The sequence below is a fragment of the Macrobrachium nipponense genome, chromosome 11 (genome assembly GCF_015104395.2).
Source record: "Macrobrachium nipponense isolate FS-2020 chromosome 11, ASM1510439v2, whole genome shotgun sequence".
NCBI lineage: Eukaryota > Metazoa > Arthropoda > Malacostraca > Decapoda > Palaemonidae > Macrobrachium > Macrobrachium nipponense.
The window spans coordinates 10003013-10020397 of NC_061087.1; the positions used below are offsets into that span (position 1 = coordinate 10003013).

Genomic DNA, 17385 nt, shown 5'->3' on the forward strand with positions numbered 1-17385 from the left:
CTGCAAATTCTTACTGAAAATATATTAATGTGGACTCATGCCATTTTAGGTTTCTTTTTTCCCCTCTTTATTTCACCCTGTCCTAAAGTAAAAAAAAAAACAAAAAAAAAAATATTGTGATACTTCCTTGAGACTTGGTAGGAATATTAACATGCATTAATTCCTTCTTTCATTTCCTTTCACAGGAGAGACAGTAGCCAATGGTGATGACACTGAAGCACATCATAGCACGCTCTCGCACAGTAGTAAAGAGGTATGTATCATGATTAGTTTATTATGTTCAAATACTGTATGCAGATGTTGAAGTTCAATTACTTTTACTAAATACTGAAGATTTTTCTGTTGTTTAACAGGGTAAATGTTTTCAAGGTTGAGCTTACAGAAGCTATTTGTACTTAAGGGGGCCGGCCGGCTAATGCCGTTTTTTAATGACAGGACTTTGACATTCATACCACTTAATAAGGTGACTTGGGACATCTCCAAACCGCATATGATTTTCGCCTCTGACCTTTGGTTTTGTGATGCCAGGGCAATTTATCCCGAAAATAACCATTTTTCAAATTCTATCTCCTTCCTTGATATTTAATATTAAGACCTGCGATTACTACCATATATAGACCTGATGTAGACCTCCAATCAAATGGAGAGTTTTTTTTCTAAAAGTCATTTTTTTGCTAGATATGAATTTTTCAATATGGTAAAAAAATAAACCCTATAAATCACGAGAAAAAAAATTTATAAAAAAAAAGACGAAACAAAAATTGGAAAAAAGGGCTCTATTTGATTGTTCTATAATGTCTTTCTGAGTTATATAACAAATTCCAATGTTATAACAAATTCCAATGTTATAGCTTTAAAACTAAGTGAGGAGATAGATTTTGAAGGTCAATAAGTATAGTTTTGAGATACGGGCGTTCAAAGTTTTACTTCGTATTTCTATAAAGACAAAGTTAATAAATAATGATTATTATGAATGTATATTTCTTTTTTGTGTATTAACCCTTAAACTCCGAACCCGCGGTAAAAAAAAAAAAAAAAAAAAAAAAAAAAAAAAAATCATATATAATTGTATTTAAATCGCGCTGTGCGCAAACGGTTAAAGGTAACAAGTTACTTTTTTTGTTGTAATGTAAACTAAATTGCGATCATTTTGGTATATAACACATTGTAAAACGATAAAAGCAACACAGAGAAAATATTATCACAAAATAATGCATGAATTCGTAACGCGCGGGCGTAAACAAATATTTTTTTTCAAAAATTCACCATAAATCTACATATTGTCCTAGAGACTTCCAATTTCTTTCAAAATGAAGACAAATGATTGAATATTACTATACTGTAAGAATATTAGCTTACAAATGCAGTTTTTCGACCATATCTGACGAGTTAAAATTGACCGAATGTCGAATTTTTTATATATATTTTTTTATATGCAATTATTTCGGAAATAAGAAAAGCTACAACTTTCAAATATTTTTCATTTTATTCTACATGAAATTGCGCACATTTTCATATATAAAACTCTATGAAATGCCTAATATGAAACGGAGCAAATATTCCGAGAATGGGACTTACGCATTTCGGAGATTTGTGGCGGAGAATCCGCGCGCGGAGGGAAGGAAAGTTTTTTTTTAAAAATTCACCATAAATTTAAATATTGTGCTAGAGACTTCGAATTTGTTTCACGATGAAGATAAATGACTGAATATACTAGACTTTAAGAGTTTTATCTTACAATTGCGTTTTTCGACCATTTCGGTAGAGTCAAATTTGTCCGAACGTGTTTTTCTATTTATTGTGATTTATATGCAAATATTTCAAAAATGAGAAAAGCTACAACCTTCAACTATTTTTTGTTGTATTATACATGAAATTGCGCACATTTTCATATATAAAACTTTATGTAACGGCTAATTTAAAATGGTGCAAACATTACCACAATCGCACATATGATATTTTCGGAAGAGTTATCGCGCAGACGTAAAGAAAATGTTATTATTTTCATAAATTCACCATAAATCGAAATATTGTGCTAGAGACTTCCAATTTGTTGCAAAATTAAGGTAAATGCTTGAATATTACTAGAATATAAGCGTTTTAGCTTACAATTGCGTTTTTTGACCATTTCGGTAGTCAAAGTGACGAAGGTTGAAAATTTGTCACTTATCATTTTTTATATGAAAATATTTCAAAATTGATAAAAGCTACAACCATGGGTTGTTTTTAGTTGTATTGTGCATGAAATTGCGCATGTTTTCATATATAAAACTTTATGTAACGGCTAATTTAAAATGGTGCAAACATTACCACAATCGCATGTATGATTTTTTTCGGAAGAGTTACCGTGCGGACGTAAGGAAAAAGCTTTTTCATAAATTCACCATAAATCGAAATATTGTGCTAGAGACTTCCAATTAGTTGCAAAATTAAGGAAAATGATTGAATATTACTAAAAATATAAGAGTTTTAGCTTAAAAGTGCGTTTTTCGACCATTTCAGTAGAGTCTAAGTTGACCGAAGGTTTGAAATTTTGGCACTTATCGTTATTATATGAAAATATCTCAAAACTGTTAAAAGCTACAATCATGAGTATTTTTTGTTGTATTCTACATAAAAATTCGCACATTTTCATATATAATACTCCATGTAACGGCTAATTTAAAATGGTAAAAAAATTGTCAAAGTGACGAAATAATTTCCGAGATGTGTCACAGATACTTTTTAGTGCGGCAAGAAAGAAATTCGCGCTTGCGTAACGATTGTAAACAAAACAACACCTTGATCCGTGAACTCCCAGCATCCCCCAAAGGCGCGTGATTCAAGTGTTTTCGGCTGGTAGGCCTAAAAGTATTTTTCCGCGAATTTTAAAAAAACTTTTGTATGTCGAACGTAAAATACCGCTCCAGAAGTCGGCACCCGAGAGACAAAAGATGTCGACGTAAAATACGTCCAGTCAGCGTTTAAGGGTTAATAAACTAAAACTATTTTATTTATCATAATTTAATCATAAATGATGATCCCTTTGCTCATATATCTTAGCCTGGGGCACTGCTTGAGGCAAGATGGGGCACTCCTTCCTACGTAACCCCCTCTCTCCCCTTCACTAACTCGGCTTATTACAGCGAATTTTCTTCTGTATGTTAGCGCGAGATGTTTTCCTTGTATTTTCCTCTTTGGCATGATGACATTCTTGCCGAAACAAAGATAAACAAACGTAAATGCAAGAGAATGTCAGAGGTGAAACTCGAAGGTGTACTCTTTTTACAAAGACAATTTAATAAATCATGATTATTATGAATTTCATATTCCATTTTGGGTATTAAAAAACCAAAACTATGTTATTTATCATAAATGAAGATCTCTTTGCTCAAAGATTGTAGCCTTGGGCACAGTGTGACGTGTGCTGTCAGGCAAGAAGGGGGCGTTACTAGGTGACCCTCCCCTCTCTCTTCACTAACTACGCGCATATTACGATATTGTAATAATACTTGAGCGATTTTTCTTCGTCTGTATGTTAGCGAGATGTTTTCCTTGTCTTTTCCTCATTGGCATGATGAACTTCTTGCCAAAACATACATTAACATACGTAAATGCAAGCGAATGTCACGAGGTGAAACTCGAACGTGTAATCTATGGTCCAACTGATTCATGATTGAACCAGATACTCGCAGTAACTCACTTCTGCGAGCCACGGAATCTCTACAGATGCCATTTCTCACAATTTCTTTGCCAATAATTATTAAAATTAACGATAACAGAAGAAATATTGCATTTTCTTGTACGGATGAATGTAGGCTTATTGAGTTATGTTTACTAATTACCCTGTAACTACGAAAGTAAGAGGAATTTTGACGAAATATTTCGTATACGTATTCTCAATTGCCACATGAAGCTCCATGAATTTTTTCATGACTTTGCATTTTTTGCCCTATACCCCCATATATAGGGGTTCCGGCTGGCCCCCTTAACCCTTAATGGATGGATATGCTCACAAGAGTAGCAATAACAGGTTTTGGGGGTGGACAATGGACTCACTCATGGTGAGTGACAATATTACATGCCATCGATTTGGGGGAATCAGGCGGGAAAGAGCTGTCATTACTTCTATAGCCCATCAATTCACTAATGGCAACTTTTAGACTGGCTAAGTTGAGAGATTCTGCAGCTCAGGGCTTAGTTTTGATCTTGACTTCAAGGGAGGATGTACTGCCTTTCTGTCTTACATGACATCTTTTGTAAATTTACTCATAAATATACCAAGGGGTTGTTGGTTTTAGTTCTTATCTTTTATGATAGTATGTCAGTTATAAATGTAATTTTCAAAATAAAAGTGCAAAGAAATTTTAGAAAAAACATAAGAAATATTTCCCAAAAAGTTACTGCATCTTTGTTCTCTGTAAATTTACATAAACATTTAACAACAAATATGCTCAGAATGTGTTACTAATTTTATTTCTTATCTGGTTTGATAGTGTGTAAGCTTTAATTATAATTTTACAAAATATAATCAATTTATTTACGTAGTATTAGCAAAATCATGTATAACTTCATAAAATTTATGATTGACTTGTAAAGAGGTCCCACAAGGGGTTGTAAATAGTCATTTTCAACTTCTCTTGGAAGGTATGGAAAATTTGTTAGAATTTTATTATTACACCATATGCATTTGCATATCTTCCTCTTTCCATTAATTATGTTTTTTTAATTAGCCAGCCTCAAAGTTTTGCCAGCCTGGGGTGCTGCATATTGATTTATTATCCCAGCTCCTAAGGGTTAATGAACTATTGACTTACTACATCTGGTTAGGTGTAGGGAAAAACTAGTGAGAGTGGAGAGTGATGGAGAACTTATAAATAGAGAATAGAGGTGCATGTAGTAATTATATTAAATTATAATTAAATGGTCAAGTAGGTAGCAGAATGGAACTAAACAACTACTGCCAGGAAGACTTATTAACTTTATAATACTATATGATAGAATCAAAAGACTGATCAATTAGGCACTAATTACGAGCAAAGCAAAGTCTTATTGGAAATGGGCTCATTTTATAGGGAATAAACAGTTTTACATACAGAAAACAATGAGAAATAAATATACGTAAATGACTAAAGAAATTAATAAATGAACATTTAACATCACTCTTACCCCTATGGAAAATACTTGTTAACATAAGGAGCATGCGTCATAACCCAGGAAATAATTTCTGATGAATATAATTGAAAAGTGTTGTAACCTCGGAAAGTCGTGAGCTGGGGACTGCCTGTACATACCGAATTCTTATTCAGAATCAAAAATGATTTGCCTAGTCCTTAAATACTGGAATTTTTTCAATGACTTGGTGCTGTGAACATAAACTGCAGTCACTGCTTTCAATGATAATGACACTTCTTTTAGCAAGTGGTGTATTTTTTTTTTTTTTTTTGTATGTTTTAACTCAGGACTGTTTCTATCTTTGGTGTCAACATATTAACTTCGACAAAATCTCTTACAATTTATTTATTTGATACTACAGATAAAAATGTTTAGATTACCATCCATTTATAGTATATAATTTACTGTATATCCAAACCAATGTTGGTATTGTACAAGAGGTCATATATTTATATTATATGATCATTATGTTATGTCTGATGTCATAGTTTGTCACCACTAACCTTTCTGCGGGTGCTTACTAAATTTAGCCATTTCCTTTAAATTCTTTGATTTACTCTGTTAAGTGCTTTATCCACATTAGACAGCACTACATTTTTTGCCAATTAGGGTGTGGCTTCAAATACCTATTTCCAAAATACAACCCATATCCGATGCTTTGTAAAGATTTTATAGAAAAAATCTATTAGACATGGCCCTGAAATGCACAATAGTTGTAAATTTCCACAAAAGGTATTACAGATGAATAAATGGTGGATCAGAAGGGCACAAGTTTTAGTTATCAATGAATTATGAGCAATTCAATAGCTACTGAAGTATTGCATAACATTAACTTATTTTTCTTGGTGCAAGGGATGCCTTGTACTTAATGGAATTTCCAGTGTTTCCATATTTTTTTGGTTGCTTATGCTTTTGAAATGGCTGGTGAAAAAAAAAAAAAACCTAAGATTGTATATGGTCAGTGTTATTCTATTGCAAGTGTGGCCCATTATTACTGCAGGTGTATGTTGGAAGAGAACCATTTACCATTTCAGGGATCACCAACAAAAGACACCTCCCAAAAACAGATGACTCCATCTCAAAGGAATAAGAAAAAGAAGAAGAAAGGTCTTCGCACCCCCAGCTTTCTTAAGAAGAAAAAGGATAAGAAGAAGGAGAAAGAGGCTGCCCACCATTAGTGCCCACATTTTTCTCTTGAACTTCAACTCATGTCTTCTGGTAGAACCAAGGTGCTGGTATGTTGAGTAGTTGTGGCTTAATTAAGGGAATAAAAATCCACATTGTGGGCTGCCATTGTTTGGGTTTTGACAATTAATTTTTGGATTAAATTTGTTGCATTCATTGGACGACAGATTTGTAAATTTGTATTCAAACATGCGTGCGTGAGATAAAATGTTTTGTCACTCAAATTTAAACTTTCTTTACATATAAAATCAGAAGTCATCCTTTGTAAATTAGTGTGATACCAGTTTCGCCTTTATTATATCGTACTTTATTTAAAAAAAAAAAATGGTTAAATGTTAAGTTATCCCACTTCTATATTTTTTTGTTTCCAACTTTCACAGACACTGCCAGAAGTTGTAGATAGCGAAAAACAAACAAAAATATTGCTCGTGTGGTGCTGGCGAGAGGTGTGCTGCTGACACTGTTCATCGGATCCAAGACTTGTACAAATTATGTCAGCTTAATTTTAATTTGAATATTGTATAATTACCAATTGGCTATTAAGGCAGTGTTAGTAGACTGTGCTTTGTCTATTTTTAGTTGTTGGTATTAATAGTAGTTTTGAGATATTCACCAAAATAGTATGTTTTATTTTATACAATGTACAAGAAAGATTTATGAATCGTTTAAAAATTTTATAATTTTTTTTCTTTATCATTTGAACATTATATTTTTTTAACCTTTCTCTCTTTAGCTGGTTGTCAAAATTCAGCTTTTCTTAGTGCCTCAAAGCAAGTTTTAGATACGGATGAACATAATGTCATTGCTTGTTTTAGGAGTCGAGTGAATGTTTGAGTGAGTGAATGAGTGAGTGCAACTTGCTATCTTGCAAAATTCTTTTTAGGAAGGTAACATTCACCAGTGATTTATGTAATGTATTGGTTGTTCCATCATACCCACCTGCTGTTTAGCTCCCGAGGCGAGATTGTGGTGACTCTATACCTAGTAGTGGACGGGAGTGAGTAATAAGCAACCAGTCATGATCTGTCTTGTGGGCCAGAGGTTTTTATTGTTATTATATAATTATAATTTCATTTCATTCTCTCTTTTATTGAATAAATGCACATGATCTTTTTTTGTTTTCATTACTCTTGTCCTTCCACGAATAGTCGTCGGATCAGCAGTCTCTCGTCTCACCCCACCAAGTCTCACCATTTGCTGCAAATGGTTCCCACATTACTAAGAGAGACTATCAAATGGTTCTTTGATCTTCCAATTTCTTGCCCGTCTAGGTTGTGGCACTCGTTTGCGAGAGCTAGAAACAAACTTTCCATGCTGTCATTAATTCAAAAAGTCTGACCTCAACTATTGAAAATGGATGGACCTGAGTAGAAATTTCTTTCTTCTTAACCTTGAAAGTAAATCTTCCTTGCATTAAGAGGTGCCATTTACCTTTAATGGTGGGATCTCAATTCTTTGGCTTCATCATCATCTCAACAATTATTCTCTTTAAATGTCCAACAGGAAATCTTGATGACTTAATACAATGCTTGGCTCACCATTAGTATCTATCAGCTGATGTGTAGCATTCATTTGTTTCATAGTCATTATCCAGGAGCAAAAGTGCTTAGTAGGATTTTAATTTACATGTTGTTAGACTGGTTCTTTTAACACTTACCAACATTTTGTTGATTTCAAGAAAAAGAAAAAAAAAAAATGACACTCGGCTGGGGATCCTTGTGGTTGTCATAGGACCACTTCTTGTCTTCTCTTGCAGCTAGGTGGATTGTTGTATTAGCTACACATTTTTTTAATCACAGCTTAGCACTGTTTTATATACATTGTATTATAGCATATAAATAAATGATTATTATAATTATATGAATATGCAGGCAGCTGATTTTAGCTTGTTTTGGAAAGAAAATAAAATGTCCCAACTTTACAAATTCTATGACTGTTTTATGTTTTAAATCCTTCAAAATGTCCTATGTAAGAAAAATGTGTATATGAACTAAAATCATTGTTTTCTATTGATACCTGCTCAAAATCACCATTGACTAAATAATGTTCCTTTATCACATCTACAAAAAAAATAATTTGTATTATGCTGATAAATGTTCTGCAATTCTGCAAATCTACAAATGGCTAATACAAGGGTAAAATAAAGGGGCCTTTATGAAACCAGTACAGGCGGCCCTCGGTTAGCGGCAGGGGTTCCGTTCCTGGCCACCGACGCCAAGCGATTTTCGACGCTGAGCGATTTTAAAGCCTACGGCCGCCGCACACCTTCTTTCGAAACTCTAGACCAGTCAAAGGCGTCGTAATCCCACAACGGCTCAATAAGTAAAATTATATTTATGCAGTATAGTACTATAGAATTTACTGTACAGTACATGTGGGTGTCTAGAGTATGTAAAGATATAATAAAGTTTATACAGTGTACAGGTATCTGTAGTGTTCAGGTTACGATCATTAGTCTTGATAGTTCGATTTTATGAGAGATCAAATTACAATGGCCTAACTTTATCCATCTTCTAGTTACATAAGTTCAATAACAGCAAAAGAGAGTGGTGAAAGTATGGTTTTAACGTTATACTCGTTGCGTGAACGTGTATAACCATGAACAACCGAACGAGAAACGACTTTTTTTTTTTTTTCTAAGTACAACCGAACTGGATAACATCTGTTTGGCTTGTATTTCGATCATCGTACTACAGTGCAACATTACTGTATTTGTTATAAATGGCGTTATGTATAGAATAGAACTGAGATATCTTAATGTAATAACTTTATTCGCTATAGATCAGAGATCAATATAGATTAAAGATCAATCGGGAAATATACCGTTAAATTTAAACCTAATTATGACTGAAGCTGAGAAAACTGTTCAAGCTGCTAATGACTATTATCGTACATCGGCAACAAGGATAAAACTGCAGTAAACGTCTGCCATCACACACAACCATAGATAAAATTGGGATAAAATAATTTTAATCAAAACTACTGTGCTTGAAAGAACACATTTTACTGTTGGTTTCACGCCGATATAAGATAAATAACGTAAAGTTCGTATTACGATGATATAAAGGATTACGTATTGCGAACGGAATCACGTAATTTGTTACGCAATAAACATGCCGCCAACGTAATCTGTTAACGAAAAAAATAGTAGTTCACATTCACAACGAGACATATTCAATAAATATTTCCACCTAAAAACACGCTGTATAAGGAAAAATAACTGTCTCATATAAGTCAAGTATCTAGATATTCGTTTATGCTAACTAGAAGCAAGAGCATTCGCTCAAGAATTGGCGTTATGGTGAAACAGACTCGTATTCATCAGCTGATTTCAAACCACAACATTGGCCGCTCCGCGGAATACGGGCTTAAGTTTGCCGTAGTATTTTAAAATACAATAATATGAGAATACATACAATATTCTTGGATACAGTGAAATAATGTATAACTTTTTAAAGGATTTATGGAAAAGATGCATAATAATAAAATAACACAATGCATTTTTCGGAACTGGCGGACAAGAACGAACATGAAAAAACCATCCCCTGACAACGTGGAGCGTAGTTACAAAGGCTGCCTTAATTTGTATCTTATTTCTGTACAAAAATGAAAAAACATACCTTTACGCAATATCTTTTTCATACACATTTTAAACATAAAAGCATAAACATTTGAAAAATCGACACATCGATCGCTAAATTTGCACACACTCTCCTCTCTCTCTCTTCTCTCTCTCACCTCTCTCTCTCTCCTTTAACTCGATATTTTTGGTGGAAGCGGCGGGGGGAAGACGGCGGCAAAAAAAGTGCAAATTAGCGATCGATTGTGTCGATTTTATAAATGTTTATGCTTTTATGTTTAAAATGTGTATGAAAATGTATTACGAATAGGGTATTTTTATTTCTGTGCAGAAATTTGATAAAAAGGCAGCTTTTGAAACTCCCCTTCAAGTTTATCGACTATGATGTGTTTTCAAGTTCGTTCTTGTATGCCGCGGCGGCATACAAGAACGAACTTGAAAAACACATCGTAGTCGATAACTTGAAGGGGAGTTTCAAAAGCTGCCTTTTTATCATATTTCTGCACAGAAATAAAAATGCCTTTCACGTAATACATTTTCACACACATTTTAAACATAAAAGCATAAACATTTATAAAATCGACACATCGATCGCTAATTTGCACTTTTTTTAAATCGATATTTTCGGAAGAGCGGCAGGCGGCGGCTTACAAGAAAGAACACGAAAAAACATCGTATTTGGTATCGTGAAGGGCAGTTTCAAAAGCTGCCTTTGTATCATATTTCTGTACAGAAATAAAAATGCCTTTCACGTTATACATTTTCACACACATTTTAAACAAAAGCATGAACAATTATGAAGACACATCCATTGCTAAATTTGCACTTATGTAACAACTCGATATTTTCGGCATAGAACAGCGTCAGAGGCATATATTTTACCCTAATACCTACGTAATAACTCTCCATAAAATTTGTTAATATAACTTGCATAACCTTTATGGTCTAAACGGCATTTCTACATATGTATGAACTCGTTAGACAACGGCGCTAGCGGCGATGTTAACTGAAATTTGTGCCGTAAAGATACCTTTAAAATGCCTTATTTTTTTAATGAATATTTTTGACGACCGCCGTAAAACCGATTCGCCGTTGAGTGATTGCGCCGTTAACCGCGGGCCGCCTGTAAATCCAAAATACACTACGTACTGTATAAAGTTGATGGAAATTGTATCTTTTAACAGAACAATTGAAATTATCATTTAGTAGTGGGCAAAAAAAAAAAAAACAAAAAAAAAAAAAAAAAATGAGAAAATATAAAATTACGCAATAAATTTATGAAACTTTTTTGTAACATCGCAATTAAAATAATGTAGTACTGAACCACCCCTTTTTAATCTTGAGAAATTAGGATTGTAAATTGACAAACTTTTGACTAGAATTTCAGGCCCTTCACAATTAGGTTACTTTCCTAAGCATAAAATCATTACCTTAGGTTACAATTTACTTATCAAAGTACTGATGTCAACTTATGAATTGATAGGATAATCTATAATTACGTATGTACTGTAAGAATCTGTGAACCAAACCCTTAATGGACGAACTGATCCTCGGGAGTAGTCTAGTAACAGGTTTGGGGTGGTGGATGGATTGATCTTGTAGTTATACAATATTATGCCCCATCGATTTGGAAAAAATCGGGTGAAAAAGAGGTGCAATACTTTTGTAGCCCATAAATTCACTTATGGCAAATTTTATGCTTACTAAGATCACTAGTGTGGGCGCCTCAGGACTTCAGTAATGCTTGCAAATGAATGGGGAATGTTCTGCATCTATTGTAAATTTGCTTGTAAATATACCAAGGAGTTGCTGTTATTTTTTGTTCTTGTCTTTTACGATACATCAGTTGTAAAAGTAATTTTACAAAGAAAATTGCAAAGAAATATTAGAAAAAACATACAAAAGTAAAAAAGTTACTGTATCTTCATTCTCAGTAAATTTACTTCTTATTCAACAAATATGCAAAGAATTTGTTACTGCTTTTATTTCTTGTGTGTTTTGATATTGTGTAAGCAGTAATTATAATTTTACAAAAAATAATTTATTAGAAAAAACTTAAGTTGTACAATTTACAAATGTCTTGTAAAAGAGGCCCCCACAAGGGGCTGTAAATAGTAATTTTCAACTTTGTTTTGTAAATTGGCCGACCTCACAGTTTCCCTGGCCTAAGGAGCTCCTCTCGATATAGTTACCCGTCCAGTAAGGGTTAAAAGAAAAGAATCCAATATGTAATGATACAAACAATTATCTGATAATTTACACAAGCATTTAACGTGCATTAAGCATGCAGTACTAGAAATACTGATATGGAGTAATAATGACTGTATTAAATTATATATATTATTTAATGATATGGAGTTTTAGATTAATTTTTACATCAAAACAAAATGCTTACCCATTAAACTTACACAATAATGATAGTTTTCTTTAACAATACACAACAGACCTATTTGCTTTATTCGTCACCTATAGTGGCATACTATCACTGCCATAAGTTTAATTTTAGTCACTAAATGTAAAAACTTACCAAAATTATGTATAAAGTCACCAACTTCACAAAATTATAGTGAATGTCATTAGAACATTTTTTGTTTATTTACAGAAACTTTATGAGTGAACACTGACAAATTTTTATATTAGCTGTTCTTCCAGCTCACACTTGTAGTACAGTATTGAACAGCTTACATATACAAAATATTTTGCACATATATATTAATTTGTTTTTAAATATGTATGCTTGGCGTGTCATTTGAATTTTAATTTGTTATAATATAAATCTACAATGGCACAGTGTAATTTTATACATGTTAGTGAAAAAGAACACAAATGCCTGAAGAGTAAAAAGAGAGGTCCAATTATGACTTGACAATATTTTTGTTGTTACAACCATCAAAATTACAATATTGAAATGTAAAAGGGCATGAAATTTCAGGTCATTACTGAACTAGAGAAACTTTTGAACTTCCTCATCTTGTAAAGCACAGTGTTTTTGTGCTGCTTCACCTTTGCTCACAAAAATGATATTGTTATTATACAATAAAGTTTCATACATACTTACCTGGCAGATATATACTTAGCTATAGACTCCGTCGTCCCCGACAGAAATTCGAATTTCGCGGCACACGCTGCAGGTAGGTCAGGTGATCTACCGCCCCGCCGCTGGGTGGCAGGAATAGGAACCATTACCGTTCTAGAACCAGATTTTCTCTTCCACCTGTCTCCTGAGGGGAGGCTGGGTGGGCCATTTAATCGTATATATCTGCCAGGTAAGTATGTATGAAACTTTATTGTACAATAACAATATCATTTTCATACATTCAACTTCCCTGTCAGATATATACTTAGCTGATTGGCAACCTTTGGCAGAGGGTAAGAGACAGCTAATTACTGATTAGACAGGTAAACAACATACGCTGTAGGTAATAAATAAAAAAAACCTTGGTTCCTATGTGTTTAGACGAAGGGTTGACTTCCTAGCTATTGCTAGGAGTCTGCTTCGTCTCAAGAGCCTCAGCGAGGATGTGACCTATGGCTAAGAGTTCTTGTAGATCTGTCAATTGGGTCTTATCCACTTACATGACAATACACCTATGCCTAGTGGCATAATTAAGGAGCACAACACCGATCTCGATCACCTGATCCTAACACGAGGGTTTGTGCTTAATTTGAAAAGTTATCCCCAAACTCCTTTCAAACAACCCAAAGAAAAAACACTTATGTTAAAATAAAAATTAACTCACTAGTTAAGGATCAGTGTCGGCTCCGTATCCCAGCAACGTATCCGTAGACACATAACCAAGAGAGAAGGATCTCTTGTAGGTCAACTTGACCTCCATTGTGTAATGGGAAGTCAACACAAGAGTTGCATCTCCCGTAAGTGACAGCTAATGTCCTCATGACACATTGTTATGGAAAGAACAAGAATTCATAAAAGCTCGCACTTCATGCGCTTTTAATTCTCAGCTGTTTGAAGGAATCATCAAGTTACTCATGAAGTGCTTTAGCAATCACACTTGTTTCAAAGAAGACCAGGGCTTTCTTTGAAATGGATCTCTTCTGGATGAAGCCTAGAGCCTGGAAGGCGCTTTTCGTCTGACTCCTGGCTGGCGCCTCGCGCCTGGAAGGAGCTTCGCGCCTGGCTCCAGACTGGCACTTTTTGGCGCCTGGCGCCTGTCTGGCTCCTCCCCACTTGCTGGAGCTTCGAGCTTGGTAGAGTCTCGAGGATGTCTGGCGATGTCCACATCGGACACTCTTATCTGTCCGATTTGTTCAACTCTAGCGCATCTGCGCTAGGTTGGAGGCCCGCTCTCTCCTCATCAGACAATGACAGTGTTCCTTGGAACTGTCTGCCTCTGGCGTTTTTTACGCCTGTTTTGGCATTTGGCGCCTGGTTGGCGCTACATTGTCCGAAAGTCCTGAACCTCCACAATAGTTTATCAGGAGACTGGAGAAGGGTGGAAGAAATTCTTCCACTTTGAGCTTTTGGCCTCTCCGGCAAGGGGAGGTGATTGTAGTCAGCTACATCCATTAGACGACAGGATATCTAACAGTACGAGAGATAAGTGTCTTCCTCCGAGGAGGATCCTTCTTGAATCCTTCTGTTGCTAATGAGATCTCTTCTTACCTGTTGATGAAGTTCCTCATTGCAGAATCTTCCCTATCCTTGTCCGAAGGAAGGGAAGAAGCTTGGAAGTCAAAGGAGACTCCGAGCTGAAATTGGGAGGACTCCTGATTTCTAGCTCTTTATTGTATCCCTCTGAATACCTTCTGGGAAGCATTTCGAGCCCTCATCGCATCCCAAAGACTCTGTAGGCAAACGTTTAAAACCATTTCTTCTTCTGTAGATAATACTCAAACCTGACAAGGGCTATGGCCGCCTGTGCGACATCTTGAGTCCCCGCCAGGAGAAGGCCGAACTTGCTCTTTGCCTTTACTTGCATTAAGACTATCCTGATAAGGACGACGGCCGCCTATGCGACAACTAACGTCCCTATCAGGAGAAAGTCTTTAATGCTTAAAACCTCTCACAGAACCAGCCATCCTGACAAGGGCTACGGCCGCCTGTGCGACATCTAGAGACCCTGTCAGGAAAAAACTGATCCTGCAAAAAGTCCCAAAGAGGAGCCTCCTGGTCCACTTCTAACTCCATGTCCAAGTAAGGAGGAGATCCTGGTTCATGGCGCCCGACGCCTGGCTGGCTCCTGGCGTCTGGTTGGAAGGCGCGCCAGGCGCCCGGAATGCGCCTCAGGCGCCTGGCAGGAGCCTCAGGCGCCAGGCCAGGCGCCTGGTAGGAGGCTCAGGCGCTTTTCTGTATTTACTAATAGGATCCTCTCGCCTTGTCGGCGTTTTGCGCCTGGCTGGCGCCAAACTCCTGGCAGGCGCCTCGTCTGAGCTGTCAAAGACTTCTATCGGACGGGATTTCTTAACGGGAAGGAAGTGATCCTTTCTCCTGGGAGGATCCTTCTTCAAAACTCCCACTAACGAAGTTATCTGTTGTTGCATTTCTCTTAGGATCTTCGTAGCGGCGTCTTCTTTCTCCGTATCCGATCTAGGGGAAGGAGGATTTAATGAATAAATCTCTTCTTCTTCTCAGGTGGATAGTCCTCCGGAAAACTATCCAGGCTAGAATCCAAAGCTGGCGATTTCTACGATCTTTTAGAAGGTCTCGATAGCTCGTCAGAACTCCACCCTTTTTTCGAAGAAGAATCGATGACGAAAAACACGGTTTTAGGATGCCTTTTCCAACGGCTATCCTTGGCAGTCCTGGGACGCTACTACAGAACCTGCCGAGGGGACGCCCGACCGTGGGGATTCCTCTGAAACCTCCGTAAGGCTTTCGACATTCCTTCTCCTCTGGGCTTGTGAGCTTGGAAGAGGTCTAGGCCTGAGAGCGAGACAGGGCCGATCGGACGCACCCTACCACTAATTTAGGACGCCTTTCCAATGCGCAACTTGGCAGTCTGGGACGTTCTACAGAATCTGCCGAGGGACGCCTGACCGGTGGGGATTCTCTGAAACCTCCGTGCAGCTTTCGACATTCCTTCTCCTCTGGGCTTGTGAGTTTGGAAGAGGTCTAGACCTGGGGAGTCGAGACAGAGGCGATCAGACGCACCCTCCACTGCAATGGAGAACACTATATTCACTTCTTACCTTTTAAGAGCTCGCATTTTGAGCTACATCCATTTATCTTCAAATTTGCAAATATGAATTTGTAGTTTCTGTGGAGTAAGAAGGTAATGAGGATGCAACAACTACTAGTACTGCTAACACTCTAACTGCTCGTTAGCACAAAAGCTATTAAAAGCTTCTAAAGGAAGCGTATCTATTCATATGCCTTTCTGACTTCCTAAAGTAGGAAATTAGAGTTTTACATCTCCTCAATAAAGTTGTAACACTTATTACACGTATTAATGAATAAATATTAATAATTCCCTTTCTTGCAAACTATGTGAGTGTCTACCGGAAATTTTGGTAGTTTCACGTAATATATTCTTCGAAATTTCGAAGCGAAATTCATTAAAAAGCTAATAAAAGCATATGCCTAACCAAAGACCCAGTACTTCCCTGCAAAAGACAGCCCAGAAGATCGATGGCGATGAAAAACGAAAATCAAGTCAGGAGATACCGCAAACATATGTTTACAATACGGGCGACAGAGAAAATCTGGTTCTAGAACGGTAATGGTTCCTATTCCTGCCACCCAGCGGCGGGGCGGTAGATCACCTGACCTACCTGCAGCGTGTGTCGCGAAATTCGAATTTCTGTCGGGGACGACGGAGTCTATAGCTAAGTATATATCTGACAGGGAAGTTGAATGTATGAAAATGAAGTTTTCATAATAAAACTAATATTGTAATATTCACCTGAACACCTGAATTAGCCCTAATCCCAATTAGCCCGAACAGCTCTCAATTACCCCTCCCACCAGTGGGAATTTTGTTTTTAACAGCCAGCGTTGCCAACGCTGCGTGTAAAAACTTCCTTTGAGTTACCATCACTGACGGTTGGCAAGGCTGACGCAGGTGTGTGTTGTTACTCTTACCTTCCTCAATGCTTATCTGGTTTCAGAATGATGTGGGGAAAGGAGGGTGGGAGTCATTCAGGTGTTCAGGTGAGTATTACAATATTAGTTTCATTATGAAAACTTCATATTGCAATACACCAACTGAACACCTGAATTAGCCCGAATAACAACACTTAGAGGAGGAGGGATCAATCATCTTGCTCGCCTCTTACTACAGTAGAGGTGGTAACTCATTCACTAATCTATCTAATACCATTATGCAACTTACACTCACTTTATCTGTTATTCCTTTCGGTGTAGAGATGTATTGGAGAGTACTTCGATCATCTATCGGGTCAGTACTGTCAATGTCTACTTCTTCCCAGATGGATCATCTGAAGCTCTGGGATGTGAAGGAATATGATGAGGCTCCCATGTGGCTATTCATAGCCTCTCATGTATG

General features: G+C 36.4%; 1 protein-coding gene across 14 annotated transcripts in view; it reads left to right on the forward strand.

The window, feature by feature from the left end:
* The window catches only part of LOC135220183 (protein hu-li tai shao-like), a 211276-nt gene extending 204914 nt beyond the window's left edge, over positions 1–6362 (forward strand). For all 14 annotated transcript variants that reach the window (XM_064257546.1, XM_064257588.1, XM_064257676.1 and 11 more), the window contains 2 exons: positions 186–253; positions 6189–6362. In XM_064257546.1, coding sequence (XP_064113616.1) covers positions 186–253; positions 6189–6332 — 212 coding nt within the window. In that variant the 3' untranslated portion in view covers positions 6333–6362. The remainder of the gene's footprint in view (positions 1–185; positions 254–6188) is intronic.
* Positions 6363–17385: the final 11023 nt, after the last annotated feature.